Genomic DNA, 17,020 nt, shown 5'->3' with positions numbered 1-17,020 from the left:
AAGTGAGGAGCCATAAAAACACAGTTCATAAGATTTAAAGTGTCCTGATCTTAAAATTAGTTTTTTCTTCCTAAAATACATTTAGGTTATCAGAAATCTTTATGAAAAGTTGAACAAAGCCCAGTTCTCCGTATATGTATTTTATCAGTCCTTTCTGAAACTGTCTTTGATATAGCTTAATTCAATAATTATACATCTTCCCTGGGCTTTTGTGTATACATGAAGCAGAAATATCTGCACCACTTAGTTTAAAGAAAAAAAAGAAAAGAAAAACTCACCACACAGCAAGTTGGACATTGTGTTTTATAGGACAGAAATTTTCTTATACAAAGAGAACAGTCTGCAAAAACACAAATGCAACATAATAAATTACTTAAGCTGTATAAGACTACTGGATTCTGACTTCTAACAAAACCTGACTTAAACCCTAGAATATTTCCATCATCTAAGGTATATCATTATAATCTCAAAATTCTAGTACCTCTACTCTATCTCTACACATTTGCAAATATGATTAAATAGCATTTTTAGAAAAGGGAAACATATCAAATGATAATAATTATGAGTCCCTAGCATATCACAACTCTATAAGCAACATGTATCACTCTCTGTATCCTCCATCTGTAAAATGAAGGAAACATATACGTAAGACCTAGGATGAATTTGTATAAACATGTCAGATATCTCCACTGCCTAACATTCTAAAATATAAATTTTGAAATAAGATCTATACATGTGTTAAGAAATAATATATACCCGGATTATCAAATTAGGGATTTCTACATCCTAACTCTGTAAATGATACCCTTCATCCCACACTTTACAAATACTTTTGTGGCAGACACTAAGGAAAGAGGGAAGATTCTTGACCTCAAGGAATTAAAAAAGCATGAGGCAATTACAGTACAATTCAGTGTATTAAGGACAATGTATTAAGTCTTAACAATTTAAGGGGAAATTGGCATGAACTAATTCTTCACACCCAAAGCAGCATAAAATCATCTCCCCAAATGTGACTAATACAATGGTACCTTACTGGTACCATTTGCTATTGGCACAAATTCACCTTAGTGAGGGGGCCTCATTAAAGGATTCAGTTTAGTTAAGGAGAAGGAGGCAGTAGGATTTCGGGTACAGACATCCTGGAAGTGAACAAGTCATGCCAGCCTCAGTAAGAGCACCCAGGAACAATGAAACACATTATGAAAAAGAAAGATCAGGCAACAAGTGAAGTTCTTTGGGGAAGCAAAGAAAAATGAACGAGGACTTCCAGTTTGGCACGTAAGGAGCGTGGAAGTCATCACTCCATCTAATAACCCGTAAAAAGCTGAACAAACTAAAAAATCAATAATCCTTCCTAGATCCATCAGAGAATTGACCTTATGAGGTAAACTGCTGCCTCCAAAACTGAAGAGACAGACAGGATGGATACAAAGAAATACAACGTACCAGAGCAGAAACTTGCATGGGAACCAGAGAAAGAGGTTCTGCTGGAACCACTGTGGGTAGGAAAATCTGAACTGTAATTGACCAATTGCTGGAGGCTCAGTGTGGACAAGTCTGAGAGTTAAAAACTCAATGGGGACCCAGACACTGGGGAGGGGAGGCCTGACAGTTATGTGAGTTTTTGCTCCAAGGGTTCTACCAGGTTCTCACAGTGACTATAAGAAAAAAATTCCCTAGTTCTTCTGCAGGGAGAGGAGGAAAAGTAAATCATTTTGAAATACACAAGAGCACTCTGTTCTCCTTAACAAGGCCTAACTTCAAGAGAAACAGTTTTACTGGAGCCTATTCTATTGGGCTATTACCAGAGCCCAGCTAACCTGGGGGATGGGAAATAACCAACTTCAGCTACCTCTAGCCATCCTGTCCCACCTAAGGGGGTAAAAAATTGAGAACCACTTGTGAAGTTCACAGTCCAGGGCACAGGCTCACTAAGAGACAGACCTAATTGTAGGAATATAGAACACTACCCAGCCCCCACCAATCTCATGACACATTACTACAGGCCTATTTACTACACTTGCTTTTACCCAGTACATCACGTCCCACTATGAGGAAAAAATTATAAGGCATACTAAAAGGCAAAAAACACAGTTTGAAGAAACCGCAGGCATCATTAGCATAGTTAGATATGGCAGGAATGTTGGAATTATCAGACCAGAAACTTAAAACAACTATGATTAAGATGCTAAGGGCTCTACTGGACAAAGTAGACAACATGCAAGAAGAAATGGGTAATGTATACAGAAAGGTGAAAATTCTAAGGAAGAATCAAAAAAAGAAATGCTAGAGATGAGAAACTGTAGAAGAAATGAAAAATGTCTTTCATGTGCTCATTAGTAGACAGGACACAGCTGAGGGAATAAAAATCACTGCACTTGAGGATATCTCAATAAAATCTTCCAAAGCTATAAAGCAAAAAGAAAAAAGATTGGGAAAAAAAAATCCACAGAACAATCAAGAACATTTTTTAGCAGGACAACTATAAAAGGTGTAACATACACGTAATAACAATACCAGAAACAGAAGAAAAAGAGAAAGAAAGCAAGAAATATTTGAAGCATTAATGACTGAGAATTTCCCTCAGATTGTCAGACACCAAACCACAGATCCAAGCACCTAAAAGAATACCAAGCAGGAAACATGCCAAAAACCCCACAACTTGGTATATCACATTCAAACTGTGGAAAATCAAAAATAAAGAAAAAATCTTGGAAAAAGCCAGAGGGGAAACAACACCTTACTTACAGATGAGCAAAGGTTAAGAATTAAATCTGATTTCTCAGAAACCATGCAAGCAAGAGAGAAAAAACCCACCAACCTAGAATTTTATATTCTGCAAAATGATCCCTCAAAAGTGAAAGAGAAATAAAAGACTTTCTCAGACAAACAATAATTAAGGAAATGTGCTCCCAGTAGACTGACATCACCAGAAACGTTAAAAAAAGAAGTTCTTCAGAGAAAAGAAAAATAATATAAGCCAGACACTTGGATCCACATACAGAAAAGAAGAGCAATTCCAGAAGGAGTAAGTACAGGTAAAATTAAAACCTTTTTTTCTTATTCTTAATTGATGTAACAGACAATAGTTTGTTCAAAATAATAATAGCAGCAAATTAGGTTATTTATGCTTATGTAAATATACATATGCTTATGTGTAAGTAAAATGAATGACAGCAGTGATACAAAGTACTGGAGGGAGGAATTAGGTGTCTTAGCTCTGCCTGCCATAAAAAATACCACAGACTGGTTGCTTAAACAACAGGAATTTCTTTTCTCACAGTTCTGGAAGCTAGAAGTTCAAGATCAAGGTGCCAGTATCATAGGTTTGTGGTGAGGACTCTCTTCCTGGCCTATAAACAGCTGCCTACTCTCTGTGTCCTGTTATGGCCAGAGAAGAAAGAACAAGCTTTCTACAGCTCTTCTTTTTTTTAAATTTTTCTACATCTCTTCTTATAAGGGCACTAATCCCACTATCAGGGGCATCTCCCAAAGGCACCACCTCCAAATACCATCAAACTGGGGCTGAGGGCTTATGAATTCTGGGGTGGGGGGGAACACACTTCAGTCCATAGCATTTCACCCCTTACCCCCAAAATCCATGTCCTTCTCACATGCAAAACACATTCTCCCCATCCCACCAATCCCAAAGGTCGTAATTCATCCCAACATCAACTCTAAAGTCTGAAGTCCAAACTCTCATCTAAATATCACCTTAATCAGATGCAGATGAGACCTGAAATATGATTCATCCTGAGGCAAAATTCCTCTCTAGACTCATTCTCTTGACTATCAATGTTACTCTCTCCACAGTATATAAACTCTCCTGAGTGATTCTGTAAGTCAAGAATTCCCAAACCTGGCTGCTCATCTGAGTCACCTGCAGAGATTATTCTTGGCTTTAGTTTAGTTGCCAGGCTCTATCCCCAGTCATACCGATCCAATGGATTTTGATCAGTAAATCACATCCATAATATGTGATTCTGATTGAACAACAATTATTTTTTAATTAATATGTTTTTGTACTAGATTGAACCATATGAAACTTCTGGTAAGTCAAAAAAGGACAAATATTGGCAATTTCATTCGATTTAACATAACATTGTGTACTTACTGTGCACTCTGTTTTAAGCATGTTAGCTATATTAACACTTTCAATCCGTACAGCAACCCTGAGGTCGGTACTATTAGTCCCATTTTACAAGAAGGAAAATGCAGTATACAGCTTAACCAACTTGCCCAAGATTATGGAATTAATAGGTGGCAAAGGCATGTACCAGAGCCCGAGCTTTTAACATATTTCTAATTAATTATTTAAAATATTTATAATTTGCTTATAAGAAGCACTTATTATATATACCTGTGTAATACCAATATGTACTTAATTAATAGGATCACTTGTATCAGAGTATGTAAAATGAGGCTACTGCTTTCTCTTCTGCATAATCTTATACGTGTTTCCTTTCCACACATGGAGAACCAGACACTAGTCCAAAGTGGATCAAGCCCTTGGCTTAATTTCACCCTACCAGTCTACTACCAAATACGTACTGGTGAACTGCAGACCAGCATAATTTATTCTCTAGTGAGCAACCATGATATTTCAATCAAAGTAGAGCAGCTGAACAACTTTGAACCATGTATTCCTAGCTGGCTTTATTTAAATCACCTGTGAAGTTTGTTTTTCCACCCAAAAGCCCAACTATGAGCCATGTGTATAGGGTCGGGGAGGGAAGAATAAAACAGTGAAATAAAGGGTAGTTTCAAAGAGGCAAGCAAGCCTGGGGAAGGAGGTATTTCTAATCTCAAACAGGATGCAGCCATCTGCTGGCTTTCATATATCAGAAGAGCATAGCATCCTGACAGTAAAAAGCAAGTTTCTAAAACTTAAGCCAATCCATTTTGCATGTGATCTTAAGGATTTTATGAGAAAATGAACCATGTCAAAAATAATTCTAAAGTGTCCAATTAAAAAAAGAAAATCCAGTTCCATCCACAGAAAAGGTTTAAGAGGTCCCCAGAATCTCTAGCTGGGTTGGCTGGTGAGTTAGTGCAGGAACATCTGGTATAGGAGATGCTTTCGAAGGATCCTTTCAAAGCTGAGAAAGCTGGCCTCTGCCTCCAAGTCCAGTGTTAAGTGACCAGTTAGCTGATAAGAGAATAACATCCCTCCAACTAACAACCAGCACTCCAGCATCTCCATAAGGGCAGTTCTGCATAACTATATGTCCCTTCTGTATGTGTAACTATCTCTTTTCTCCCGTCTTGCTTCACAGTGCTGCCTCATAAGAATGATAAAGAAGAATAACACTGACTATTTGCCTAGAAGAATCTTACATTGCTTCTTAATTAAGAAAAAGTCAGTAAACGGAACATTTCACATTTCACTTTTTTTTTTAGTAAAATTAAATTGCTTTTTTTTGGCTGTGTTGGGTCTTTGCTGCCGTGCATGGGCTTTCTCTAGTTGCGGGGAGCAGGGGCTACTCTTCGTTGCGGTGCACGGGCTTCTCATTGAGGTGGCTTCTCTAGTTGTGGAGCACGGGCTCTAGGCACGTAGGCTCAGTAATTGTGGCACACGGGCTTAGCTGCTCCACAGCATGTGGGATCTTCCCAGACCAGGGCTCGAACCCATGTCCCCTGCATTGGCAGGTGGATTCTTAACCACTGTGCTACCAGCGAAGCCCTAAATTGCTTTTTATTACAACACAAGCCTGAATTAATTTTGTGAGTCAAAAATCCACAAAAGAAAAAGAAAAATGACTTCTGGTCCATCTTTAAAATAGTAGTAATTTAACAGTGCCTAAAAGCCAATGATTTCACCTAGCAGTAAATATTTTGAGCATCTTCCATTTTCAAGTCAGAAAAAGTGCAAAGTAAATTGGCACTTAAGCAGATGAATCTATTAGTGAGAACATTCTCACTTAATGGTGTTTTATGGATTGGAGTTAAGTCCAGGCCCTCTCCCTCTTTAACAGCATGAATTTGGATCAATTTAACTGTCCTGCATTCTGCCACTGCACCCCACTCAAACCTTAATAGCAGCAGATATGCAAATGCAGTATTCACTACCTACACCGAAAAAGCTAACATAGGAAAACCGAATAAAGAAATTTAAAATGACAAATCCTGAAATGTTTAAGGAAAGGAACAGCAAAGTGGCTAGGATTCTGGGTCACCAATTCTAGTCAATCCAGGATGATAGCAGAACACGATAGCTAAGTCTGGCTTCTACTAAACTCTGGGGGCTTTTGTGTCATTAAAACAATTACAGATCCAGAGCAACTTTTAGTCTTGAGGGAACCTGTGACAACTGATGATTAGTAGAATGCCTATTGAATCATGACAGGTAGAGTATGAAAAATAAGTGCTCATAAAATAAATTATCTTTATTGGAAGTATTCTCCACTGAATTCCTCTTAGATAAAGAATGACATCAGTGACAACTGTATGTGACAAAGAAACATGAAAAAAAAAAAAAAGAATGGAAGTAAAGGTTAATTTTTCAGCTGAGTTCACTGATTTCATAAAAAGTCAAGTCTTTCTTCCCTAAAATGACATAATTAAAATATATAGAGCAGACTTCCATTTCTGTCCAGAAGAAAGTAACCAATATCCAGAATTACCCTCCTTCTGTAAACAACTAAAATACCAAGGGAAAATATAAAACAACTTTTTCTAAATTTTCAGACTTTGGACCACAGTGCAGGGAGGAAAGCCAAAAAAGCCCATCAGTCTTGCTAGTTGAAGAAACAAAGATCAGAGTTCAGGGCAATCCAGGTAGCTAGAATTTGTAGGGCAGAGTACCAGAAAGAAAGATGCTACATACAGAAAGACCTCCAGAAATATGAATACAAATCCATTCAATCCTATGACTGAAGGCAAATCTGCACATACATGGGCATGAAAATCCATAAGGCCAAACAAAGATCAACTTCCAGGGAAAGAACAATAACTGGAGAGGTAACAAAGCGTCAAGAGTTCATGAAATTTCTAGCAGGCAGGTTGGAGGAACCTCACTAAATGCATGGGCATTGAGTAGACACCCCAGAATGTCATACCTTAGTATATGAATAAATTAGCCATAGAAAGTGGGTGATGTCAGCAAGATGGCAGAACAGGAAGCCAGACCCTACTTTTCCCATGGAAACACAAATCAACAACAATACATAAACCAATTCCCTTTGTGAGAAAACCAGATACTAGTTAAGATGCTCCTAATACCCCAAGGCAAGCACAAAACCAGCCACATCAAAACCAGTAGAAAACTTGTGGCCCTCACTTGCCAGAGTTCCTACCCCTGGCTCAGCACCACATAATCAGAAAGACACTCCGTACTCCGGGGGAGGGAGCAACAGAAGACTGAAACACATATGAAATGTTCAGACTTTTCATGTGGCTGCCCCAGGGACTGGTTTCCATCTTGCCTGAATCTAATCACTGACAAGAAAGGGGACCAGGTTGGAGTGGCTGAGAACAAAGGTGACGATTTGCACGAGTAGTCACTCATTCACCATTACCCCTCCCCTGGGAGCGAGCAGGAGAAATTCCCACCTCTCAGCTTCTCTTGGGGAAGAACGTGCATCCAACGTTCCAGCTTTCCAGGGGGCTGCCCAAGGGACTTGTGTCTATCTCACCCAACTCACAGTACTGAAGAGACCTGTCATACTCTAAATGCCTAGAGACTAACGAGAACAAAAAAGAGCTGGGACACTGCTCCAGAGGACCCACAATACAGACGGAGGCCGATATAACTCAGTGGCTTCTCATTTGGAGAGAAAGAGAAGAGAGAAGGATGCAACCAGTATTTCAGCTTTCCAAGGGGCTGCCCCAGGGACTGCTTCTACCTTGCCTGACTTGGAGTTCTGATGGGACCTGGCATACTCTAGTGCCTGGGGGCCGCTAGGAACAAAAAAGAGCTGGGCAGTTTGCTGCAATTCCAAATACTCTGAAGTACCACAGATACAAGAAGCAGCAAAAGATTACACAGTAATGAAAAAAGAAACCAGCAAAACATCTCTAACTATACTCATAAGTCTAGAGAAGACCCATCCACAGAAAAGGTTTAAGAGGTCCCCAGAATCTCTAGCTGGGCTGGCTGGTGAGTTAGTGCAGGAACATCTGGCTTTCCCTATATGAAGCTTGTCTGTAAATCCTGTACAAGGTGACTGTTTTTTCAAATGCATGGATCCCAACAGAGTAACAAGGCATACAAAGAAACAGGAAAACATGGCCAATCTCCAGAAACTAATCCTAAAAAAACAGATGTGCATGAATTACCTGACAAAAAATTATAAATAACCATCATAAAGATGCTCAATGAACTAAGGAAAATGATGCATGAACAAAACGAAAGTATCAGCACAGACATAAAACACAAAAGAGAACCAAACAGAAATTCTGGAGATGAAGAATATAATACAGGTTTCCCCCACCATCTGAAAGTTGACTGGTCCTGTGGAAACTTTCATAAGCCAAAATGGCATAAAGTGAAAAAGTGAAGATGCACAAAATAAAGCAAGATGAAACACAGATACTCACAGACACAGTTCAAAGCTATGGCAGCTTGATGCTGCGATGCTGAGTGTAGTTGCCAGGGGTGCCACTCTCGCTGTTCAGGGTGCACACCACTTCTATTACAGTTCATTCAAAAAAAATACTGAAGGCTATTTTCACCTTTTGCCTTTTTTTTTGTAAAAGTGAAAATCCTCTTCAGATTTCTTTTGGTTAATGGAAATTGGTCCTAATGTAGGTCTTTCATAAAAGGGAAGTGTTATAAAGCAAACTTTTGAAAAGCAGGGGATACTTGAAACTGAAATGAAAAATTTACCAGAAGAGCTCAGCAGTGGACTTGATCAAGCAGAAGAATCAATGCACTTAAAGACAAGTCATTTGAAATTATTCATTCATAGGCACAAAAAGGAAAAAGAAAGAAGAAGCCTAAGGGACTTATAGGACACCATAAAAGAGCACCCAAACACACAAAGCAAACACCAACAGAACTAGAGAAACACATAGCAAAACAATAATAGTAGAAGGTTTCAATGCCTCAACTTTCAATGATGGATAGGACAGAAGATCAATAAGGAAACAGAGGATGTAAACAATACAATAAACCAAAGGCATCTAATAGACATATACAGAACATCAGCAGAGCACACATTCTTTTCAAGTGCACACAGACCACTGTCCAGGAGAGATTACATGTTGAGTCAGAAAATAATCACATCAAGTATCTTTTCTGACCATAACAGAATGAAACTAGAAATCAATAGCAGAAGAAAAAAATGGAAAATTCACAAATATGTGGAAATTAACACACTCCCGAACAGGCAATAGGTCAAAGAAGAAATGAAAAGGGAAATCAGAAAATGTTTTGAAAAATGAAATCACAACACACCAAAACTTAAGGGATGCAGCAAAAGCACCACTGAGAGGGAGGTTTATAGAAGTAAATGGCTACACTAAGAACAAGAAAAAGAATCTCAAATAAAAACCTAACTTTAGGGCTTCCCTGGTGGCGCAGTGGTTGAGAGTCCGCCTGCCGATGCAGGGGACGCGGGTTTGTGCCCCGGTACGGGGGGATCCCACGTGCCGCGGAGCGGCTGGGCCCGTGGGCCATGGCCGCTGGGCCTGCGCGTCCGGAGCCTGTGCTCCGCAACGGGAGAGGCCACGGCGGTGAGAGGCCCGCGTACCGCAAAAAAAAAAAAAACAAAAACAAAAAAAAACACCTAACTTTACATACCAAGGAACTAGAGAAAGAACTAACGAAGCCCAAAGTTACTGAAAGAAAGGAAATAGTAAAGATTAGAGCAGAAATAAACAAAAGAGAATAGGAAAAAAAAAATCAATGGAATTAAGAGTTGGTTCCTGAAAAGACTGACAAAGCTGACAAACCCTTAACCAGACTAAGAAAAAACGAAGACTCAAGTAAATAAAATCAGAAATGATGGAGGAGACATTAAAACTGATGCCACAGAAATAGAAAGAGTTAAGAGACTAGTGTGAACAATATATACGAACAAGTTGAACGTACCAAGACTGATTCATGAAGAAATAGAAAATATGAACTGACTTGAAACTAGTGCATAGACTGAACCAGTAATCAAAAATCTGCCAACAAAGAAAAGCCTACAACCAGATGGCTTCACCACAGAATTCTACCAAACATTTAAAGAATTAACACCAATCTTTCTCAAACATTTCATAAAAATTGAGAAGGAAACACTTCCAAACTTATTTTATGAGGCAAGCATTATTCTGATACCAAAGACATTACAAGAAAACTACAGACCAATATCCCTGATGAAAAATCATCAACAAATATTAGCAAACTGAATTCAACCACACATTAAAAGCATCATCACCATGACCCAGTGGGATTCATTCCTGGGATGCAAGGATAGGTTGACATACAAAACTCAATGTGGGGCTTCCCTGGTGGCGCAGTTGTTGAGAGTCCGCCTGCCGATGCAGGGGACATGGGTTCGTGCCCCGGTCCAGGAAGATCCCACATGCCGCGGAGCGGCTGGGCCCGTGAGCCATGGCCACTGAGCCTGCGCGTCCGGAGCCTGTGCTCCGCAGCGGGAGAGGCCACAACAGTGAGAGGCCCACATACCGCAAAAAAAAAAAAAAAAAAAAATCAATGTGCTACACCACTAACAGAACCAGGATAAAAATCATATGATCATCTCACAATAGATGCAGAAAAAGCATCTGACAAAATTCAACCCCCTTACATGATAAAAAAAAAAAACTCAACAAAATTAGAAGGAAATTACCTCAACATAATAAAAGCCATTATGAAAAGCACACAGCTAATATCATACCCAATGATTTCCATTAAGATCAGAAGCATGGCAACAATGCCCACTCTTGCCACTTCTATTCAACATAGTACTTGAAGTCCTACCTAGAGCAATTAAACGTTAAAAAGAACATCCAAATCAGAAAGGAAGAAGTAAAATTATCTCAGTTCACAGAGGACATAATCTTATATGTAGAAAATTCTAAAGATACCACAAGAAAAATTGTTAGAACTAATAAATGAATTCAGTGAAGTTGATGGATACGAAATCAAAATGCACAAGTCAGTTTCACTTCTAAAACTAGCAATCCAGAAAAGATATTAAGAAAACAATCGCATTTACAATAGCATCACAAAGAATAACATAATTAGGAATAAACTTAACCAAGGCGGCAAAAGACAAGTACACTGAAAACTATAAAACACTGCTGAAAGAAACTGCAGAAGACACTTCCATGTTCACTGACTGGATAACTTAACATTGTTAAAATGCTCATACTAACAAAAGCAATCCACAGATTCAATGCAATCCTTATCAAAATACCAATGGTATTTTCTGCAGAAACAGGTAAGTCAATTCTAAAATTCATATGGAACCACAAAGGACCTTGAATAGCCAAAATAATGTGAAAGGCAAAGCTAGAGGTCTCACATTTCCAGACTTCAAAACATATTACAAATCTACAGTAATCAAAATAATATGGTATTAGCATAAAGACAGGAATGTCCACCAATGGAATAGAGAACGCGGAAATAAACCCACACATAGGCAGTCAAATGGTCCTTGAAAGGGTGCCAGGAGTACACAATGGGGAAAGGACAGTCTCTTCAACAAATAGTGCTGGGAAAACTGGATTTCCACTGTAAAAGAATAAAGACTTGAAACTATAAAGCTGCCTGGAGAAAGTAAAGGGAAAAAGCCTCATAACATTAGTCTTAGGAATGATTTCCTGGATATGATACCAAAAGCACAGGCAATAAAAGCAAAAATAGACAAGTGGGACTTCATCAAACTAAAAAGCTTCTGCAATCAACAGAATAAAAGAACAACTTATGAAACATAAGAAAATATTTGCTAACCATATACCTGATGAGTTAATATCCAAAAATATCAAAACATACAACAAACGCCTGTAACTCAATAACAAAAACACGTGTAACCTGATTAAAAATGGGCAAAGAACTTGAAAAGGCATTTCTCCAAAGACATACAAATGGCAAACAGGTACATGAAAAGATCGTCGCCATCACTAATCATGGAGGAAATGCAAATCAAAACCATAATGACATCATCTGTTAGGATAGCCACTATCAAAAAAAAGAAAAAGAAGAAAAGAAAATAACAAGCGTTGGTGATGGCGTGGAGAAATCAGAACCCTTGTGCACTGTTGATGGGAATGTAAAATGGTGCAGTCACTATGGAAAAAAGTATGGAGGCATTTCAAAAAATTAAAAATACAGTTACCATATGATCCAACAACCCACTTCTGGGTATTGATCAAAAAGAACTGAAAACAGAATTTCAAAGAGATATTTGCACTCCTGTGTTCATAGCAGCATTATTCACAAGAGCCAAAAGGAGGGAGCAACCCAAGTGTCCACCAGTGGATGAACAGATTAAAAAAATATATGCTCTCTATAGACATAAAATGGAATATTATTCAGCCTTAAAAAAGAAGGAAATTCTGTCATATGCCACAGCATGGATGAACCTCGAGGATATTAAGCTAGGTGAAATAAGCCTATCACAGAAGGACAAATACTGCATGATTATATTTATATGCGGCATCTAAATGAACTCATACAAGCAGAAAATAGAATGGTTGTTGCCAGGGCCAGGGGGAGGGAGAAAAGGGTAGCTGCTGTGCAACGGGTACAGAATTTTAGTCATACAAGACGAAAAAGTTCTAAAGACATGCTGTACAACAATGCACATATAGTTAACAATACTCTACTATACACTTACCAACTTGTTAATGGAGAAGGTTTTATGTTATGTGTTTCTCATCCTTCCCCCACTATAGTCCTATAAAAAAGTTTACTCTAGATTCCTCATGACAAAGCTTAGAAACAAAACTTGACAGAACCAATCTGATCCTTCCACAACAAAAAAAGAAGCCTTCCACAACAAAACCCAACACTCCAATAAAGTATACAACAAAATCTAAACACTCAAAAATGTGAAAACTACAATGGAAAGCATCCAATCAAAAATTACCAGAAATGCAAAGAAGCAAAACAAAATGTGCTCTATAACCAGAAGTATGTGGGGGGGGGGGGGGATGGAATCAATCAATAGATAGTTTTAGAAACAACAGAGATAATGAATTAGCAGACAGTGAGGTTAAACTAGCTATTAGAATATGTTCAATATATTCAAGGATTAAAATAGACACACACACAAACCTAATAAGGAAAGAAATGGAAGATACTAAAAAAGTAAAATTCCTAGAGAGGAACAATACAATATCTAAAATGAAAATTTCACTGGATGAGACTAACAGTTGATGAGACAGTGCAGAATAAAAGATCAATAAACTTGAAATCATAACAAAATAAATTATCCAAAATTAAGCACAAAAAGGATGGGGGTGGGGAGAGATTACCAAAAAGGAAAAGAAAAAAAAAACAGAGCCTCAATGTCTATAGATTAACATAAAGTAGTGGAATAAAGTTAATAAAGGTCTAACAAAGTGTAATCTGAATTGGAGCTCGGGTGTGGAGGTGGGTGTGTAAACAGAAAAATACTCAAAGAAAAAGTGTTAAATTTTTTCCAAATATAAACCCATAAACTGAAGCAGTTCAATGGACCACAAGCAGTACAAACACAAAGTAAATCACACTAAAGCACATTACAAATTTCTAAAATCTGGTAATAAAGACAAAATCTGAAAAGCAGCCAGAAGAAAAATGACACATTATATACAGAAACCTATCAAAAAAAAAAAACCTAACACACCTGGTTTCATCTGAAACTAGTCAAGCCAGAAAATTGTAGAATGACATTCAGAAAGGAGAAAAATTTAACTTTGAACTGCATACCCACTGAAAACACCTTTCAAAAAGCAATGAAATAATTTTTTCAGGGAAACAAAAGCTGAGAGAATTCTTTAGCAGCATGCCGGTGCTACAAGAAATGCAACAGAGAAAATGTAAACAACATAAGAAGAAAACGTTGATGTATACAAAGGAGAGTATAAGAAATGATAAATGTGCCTAAATATAAAAGACTACTTTTTCATTTTTAAATTTGTCTTAAAAGATAATGAGCTGTCTAAGGCAAATACAGGGACTTCCCTGCTAGTGCAGTGGTTAAAAATCCACCTGCCAATGCAGGGGACATAGGTTTCAGCCCTGATGCGGGAAGATTCCACATGCCACAGAGCAACTAAGCCCATGTGCCACAACTACTGAGCCTGAGCTCTACAGCCCACAAGCCACAACTACTGGGCCCATGTGCCACAACTACTGAAGGCTGCGCACCTAGAGCCTGTGTTCTGCAACAAAGAGAAGCCACCGCAATGAGAAGCCTGCATACCGCAACGAAGAGTAGCCCCCACTTGCTGCAACTAGAGAAAGCCCGCGCTCAGCAACGAAGATCCAACGCAGCCAAAAGTAAATAAATAAATAAGTAAATTTATAGAAAGTAAATAAATAAAGCAAATGTAATAACAATGTATTGTGTCTGTAGTATATGTGCACATCATAAAAGGAAAGACAACAACAGGATGACAGAAGGGGGGTAACAGAAGCACACAGTTGTATACCCATGGCATTTTCACAGAAATAGAACGAACAATCCTAAAATTTATATGGAATCATAAAAGACCCCAAGTAGCCTAAGCAGTCTTAAGAAAAAAGACCAAAGCTGGATGTATCACACTACCTGACCTCAGAGTATACTACAATGCTACAGTAATCAAAACAGCATGGTACTGGCACAAAAAGAGACACATAGATCAGTGGAACAGGAAAGAGAGACCAGAAATAAACCCATACACTTATCATCAATTAATCTATGATAAAGAAGACAAAAATATATAATGGGGAAAATACATTATCTTCAAAAAAAGTGGTGCTGGAAAAACTGGATAGTTACATGTAAAAGAATGAAATTAGAAGGCAGAGTCAAGATGGTGGTGTGGGAAGACGCGGAGTTAGCATCTCCCCACAACTAGGGCACCCACCAGCCGCTGGTGGGGGACTCTGACGCCCAAGGAGATGGGAGGAACCCCAAAGTGAACTGGTAGGACACAGGGGGACTGAGGGAGGACGAGAAGTGAAGGCCAGACAGGATCAGCACCCCTGAGGCAGGGAAGATCAGGAGAGGCAGGCAGAAGGGGCCCTCCAGGAGGAGCAGGAGAGGAGCAGAGGGCGACTGCCCCACCCACTCAGGCCCAGGGAGCCTGTTGAGCTCCCAGGCCAATCCCCTGCCCTCCAAACCTCCCTCCAGGCCATGTGAGTCCTTGGGGGCATAGGAGGGAGACAGGGGAGATCAGGAGAGGCAGGTGGGAGGGGCCCTCACAGACCAGAGGAACAGGAGAGGAAAGGAGAGGAGGGCATTTGCCCTGCCCACTTGAGCCCAGGAAGCCTGCTGGGCTCCCAGGTGAGGTCCCCTGCCCTCCGAGACCAGGGATGGGGGGCACACCTGGGCCCCTTCTGTTCCTTGAGCCTAAGCCCCAGCCCCCAAAGCCCCCAGGGCCTTTTCCAGCCCTGTGGGACCTGGGCATTGGCCCCGTCCATCGCCCAAAGCTCACCCTTGCTTAGACCCTGCCCTCCACAGCCAAGGCCTCCCCCGCACCCTTTTTTCCCCCTCCTCCTCTTTTTCACTGTTATGGTACTACTGTGCATTCTGGTTGTTGATTCATCTAAATTTTTATTTTTATATTCTTCCTAACAGATATGTTAGTTTCCTAGTCTAATTTTATTTTTTACTTTGTTATCATTGTTTTTGTTTGTTTGTTTGTTTTGCGCCCCAGGCGGCTTGCAGGATCTTGGTTCACAAGTCCGGGGTTGGGCCGAAGCTCCTGCAGTGGGAGCTCCGAGTCCGAACCACTGGACTAACAGAGAACCTCAGACCAAGGGAATATTCATCGGAGTGAGGTCTCACAGAGTTCCTCCTCTCAGCACCAAGACCCAGCTCTACCCAACAGCCTACAAACCCCAGTGTTAGAAGCCTCAGGCCAAACAACCAGTAAAACAGGAACACAATCCCACTCATTAAAGAAAAACAAATGAGACGGCAAAAAAAATATGTCACAGATGAAGGAGCAAGGTAAAAAGCTACAAGACCAAATAAATGAAGAGGAAACAGGCAATGTGCCTGAAAAAGAATTTAGAGTAATGATAGTAAGGACGATCCAGAATCTCGGAAATAGAATGGAGTCACAGATCGAGAAAATACAAGAAACGTTTAAGAAAGATCTAGAAGAACTAAAGAACAAACAGAGATGAACAACACAATAACTGAAATGAAACATACACTAGAAGGAATCAATAACAGGATAACCGAGGCAGAAGAACAAATAAGTGAGCTGGAAGACAAAATGGTGGAAATAACTGCCGAGAAGCAGAATAAAGAAAAAAAGAATGAAAAGAACTGAAGACAATCTCAGAGACCTATGGGACAACACTAAACGCACCAACATTCGAATTATAGAGATCCCAGAAGAAGAGAAAAAGAAAGGGTCTGAGAAAATATCTGAAAAGATTATAGTTGAAAACTTCCCTAACATAGGAAAGTCCAAGAAGCACAGAGAGTCCCATACAGGATAAACCCTAGGAAAAACACACCAAGACAAATATTAATCAAACTAACAAAAATTAAATTCAAAGAAAAAAATATTAAAAGCAGCACGGGAACAACAAAAAATAACACACAAAAGAATCCCCATTAGGTTATCAACTGATTTTTCAGTGGAAACTCTTCAGGTCAGAAGGGAATGGCAGGATATACTTAAAGTGATGAAAGAGAAAAACCTACAACCAAGATTACTCTACCCAGCAAGGATCTCATTCAGATTCGATGGAGAAGTCAAAAGCTTTTCAGACAAGCAAAAGCTAAGAGAATGCAGCAACACCAAACCAGCTCTACAACAAATGCTAAAGAAACTTCTCTAGGCAGGAAACACAAGAAAAGGACCAACAAAAACAAACCGAAAACAATTAAGAAAATGGTAATAGGAACATAAATATCAATAATATCCTTGAATG

At 39.3% G+C, this 17,020-nt stretch overlaps 1 protein-coding gene across 1 annotated transcript in view; it reads right to left on the bottom strand.

Annotated features, from left to right (window-relative positions):
- RAD18 (RAD18 E3 ubiquitin protein ligase) overlaps positions 1-17,020 on the bottom strand; it is a gene marked incomplete at its 5' end in the record, with an annotated part of 118,236 nt that overhangs the window by 86,427 nt on the left and 14,789 nt on the right. Inside the window, one exon of the mRNA XM_082847449.1 lies at positions 279-340. Coding sequence (XP_082703575.1) covers positions 279-340 — 62 coding nt within the window. The remainder of the gene's footprint in view (positions 1-278; positions 341-17,020) is intronic.

Source organism: Leucopleurus acutus, assembly GCF_964270905.1.
Source record: "Leucopleurus acutus genome assembly, chromosome: 10".
NCBI lineage: Eukaryota > Metazoa > Chordata > Mammalia > Artiodactyla > Delphinidae > Leucopleurus > Leucopleurus acutus.
This window is presented reverse-complemented; position numbering and strand designations above follow the sequence as displayed.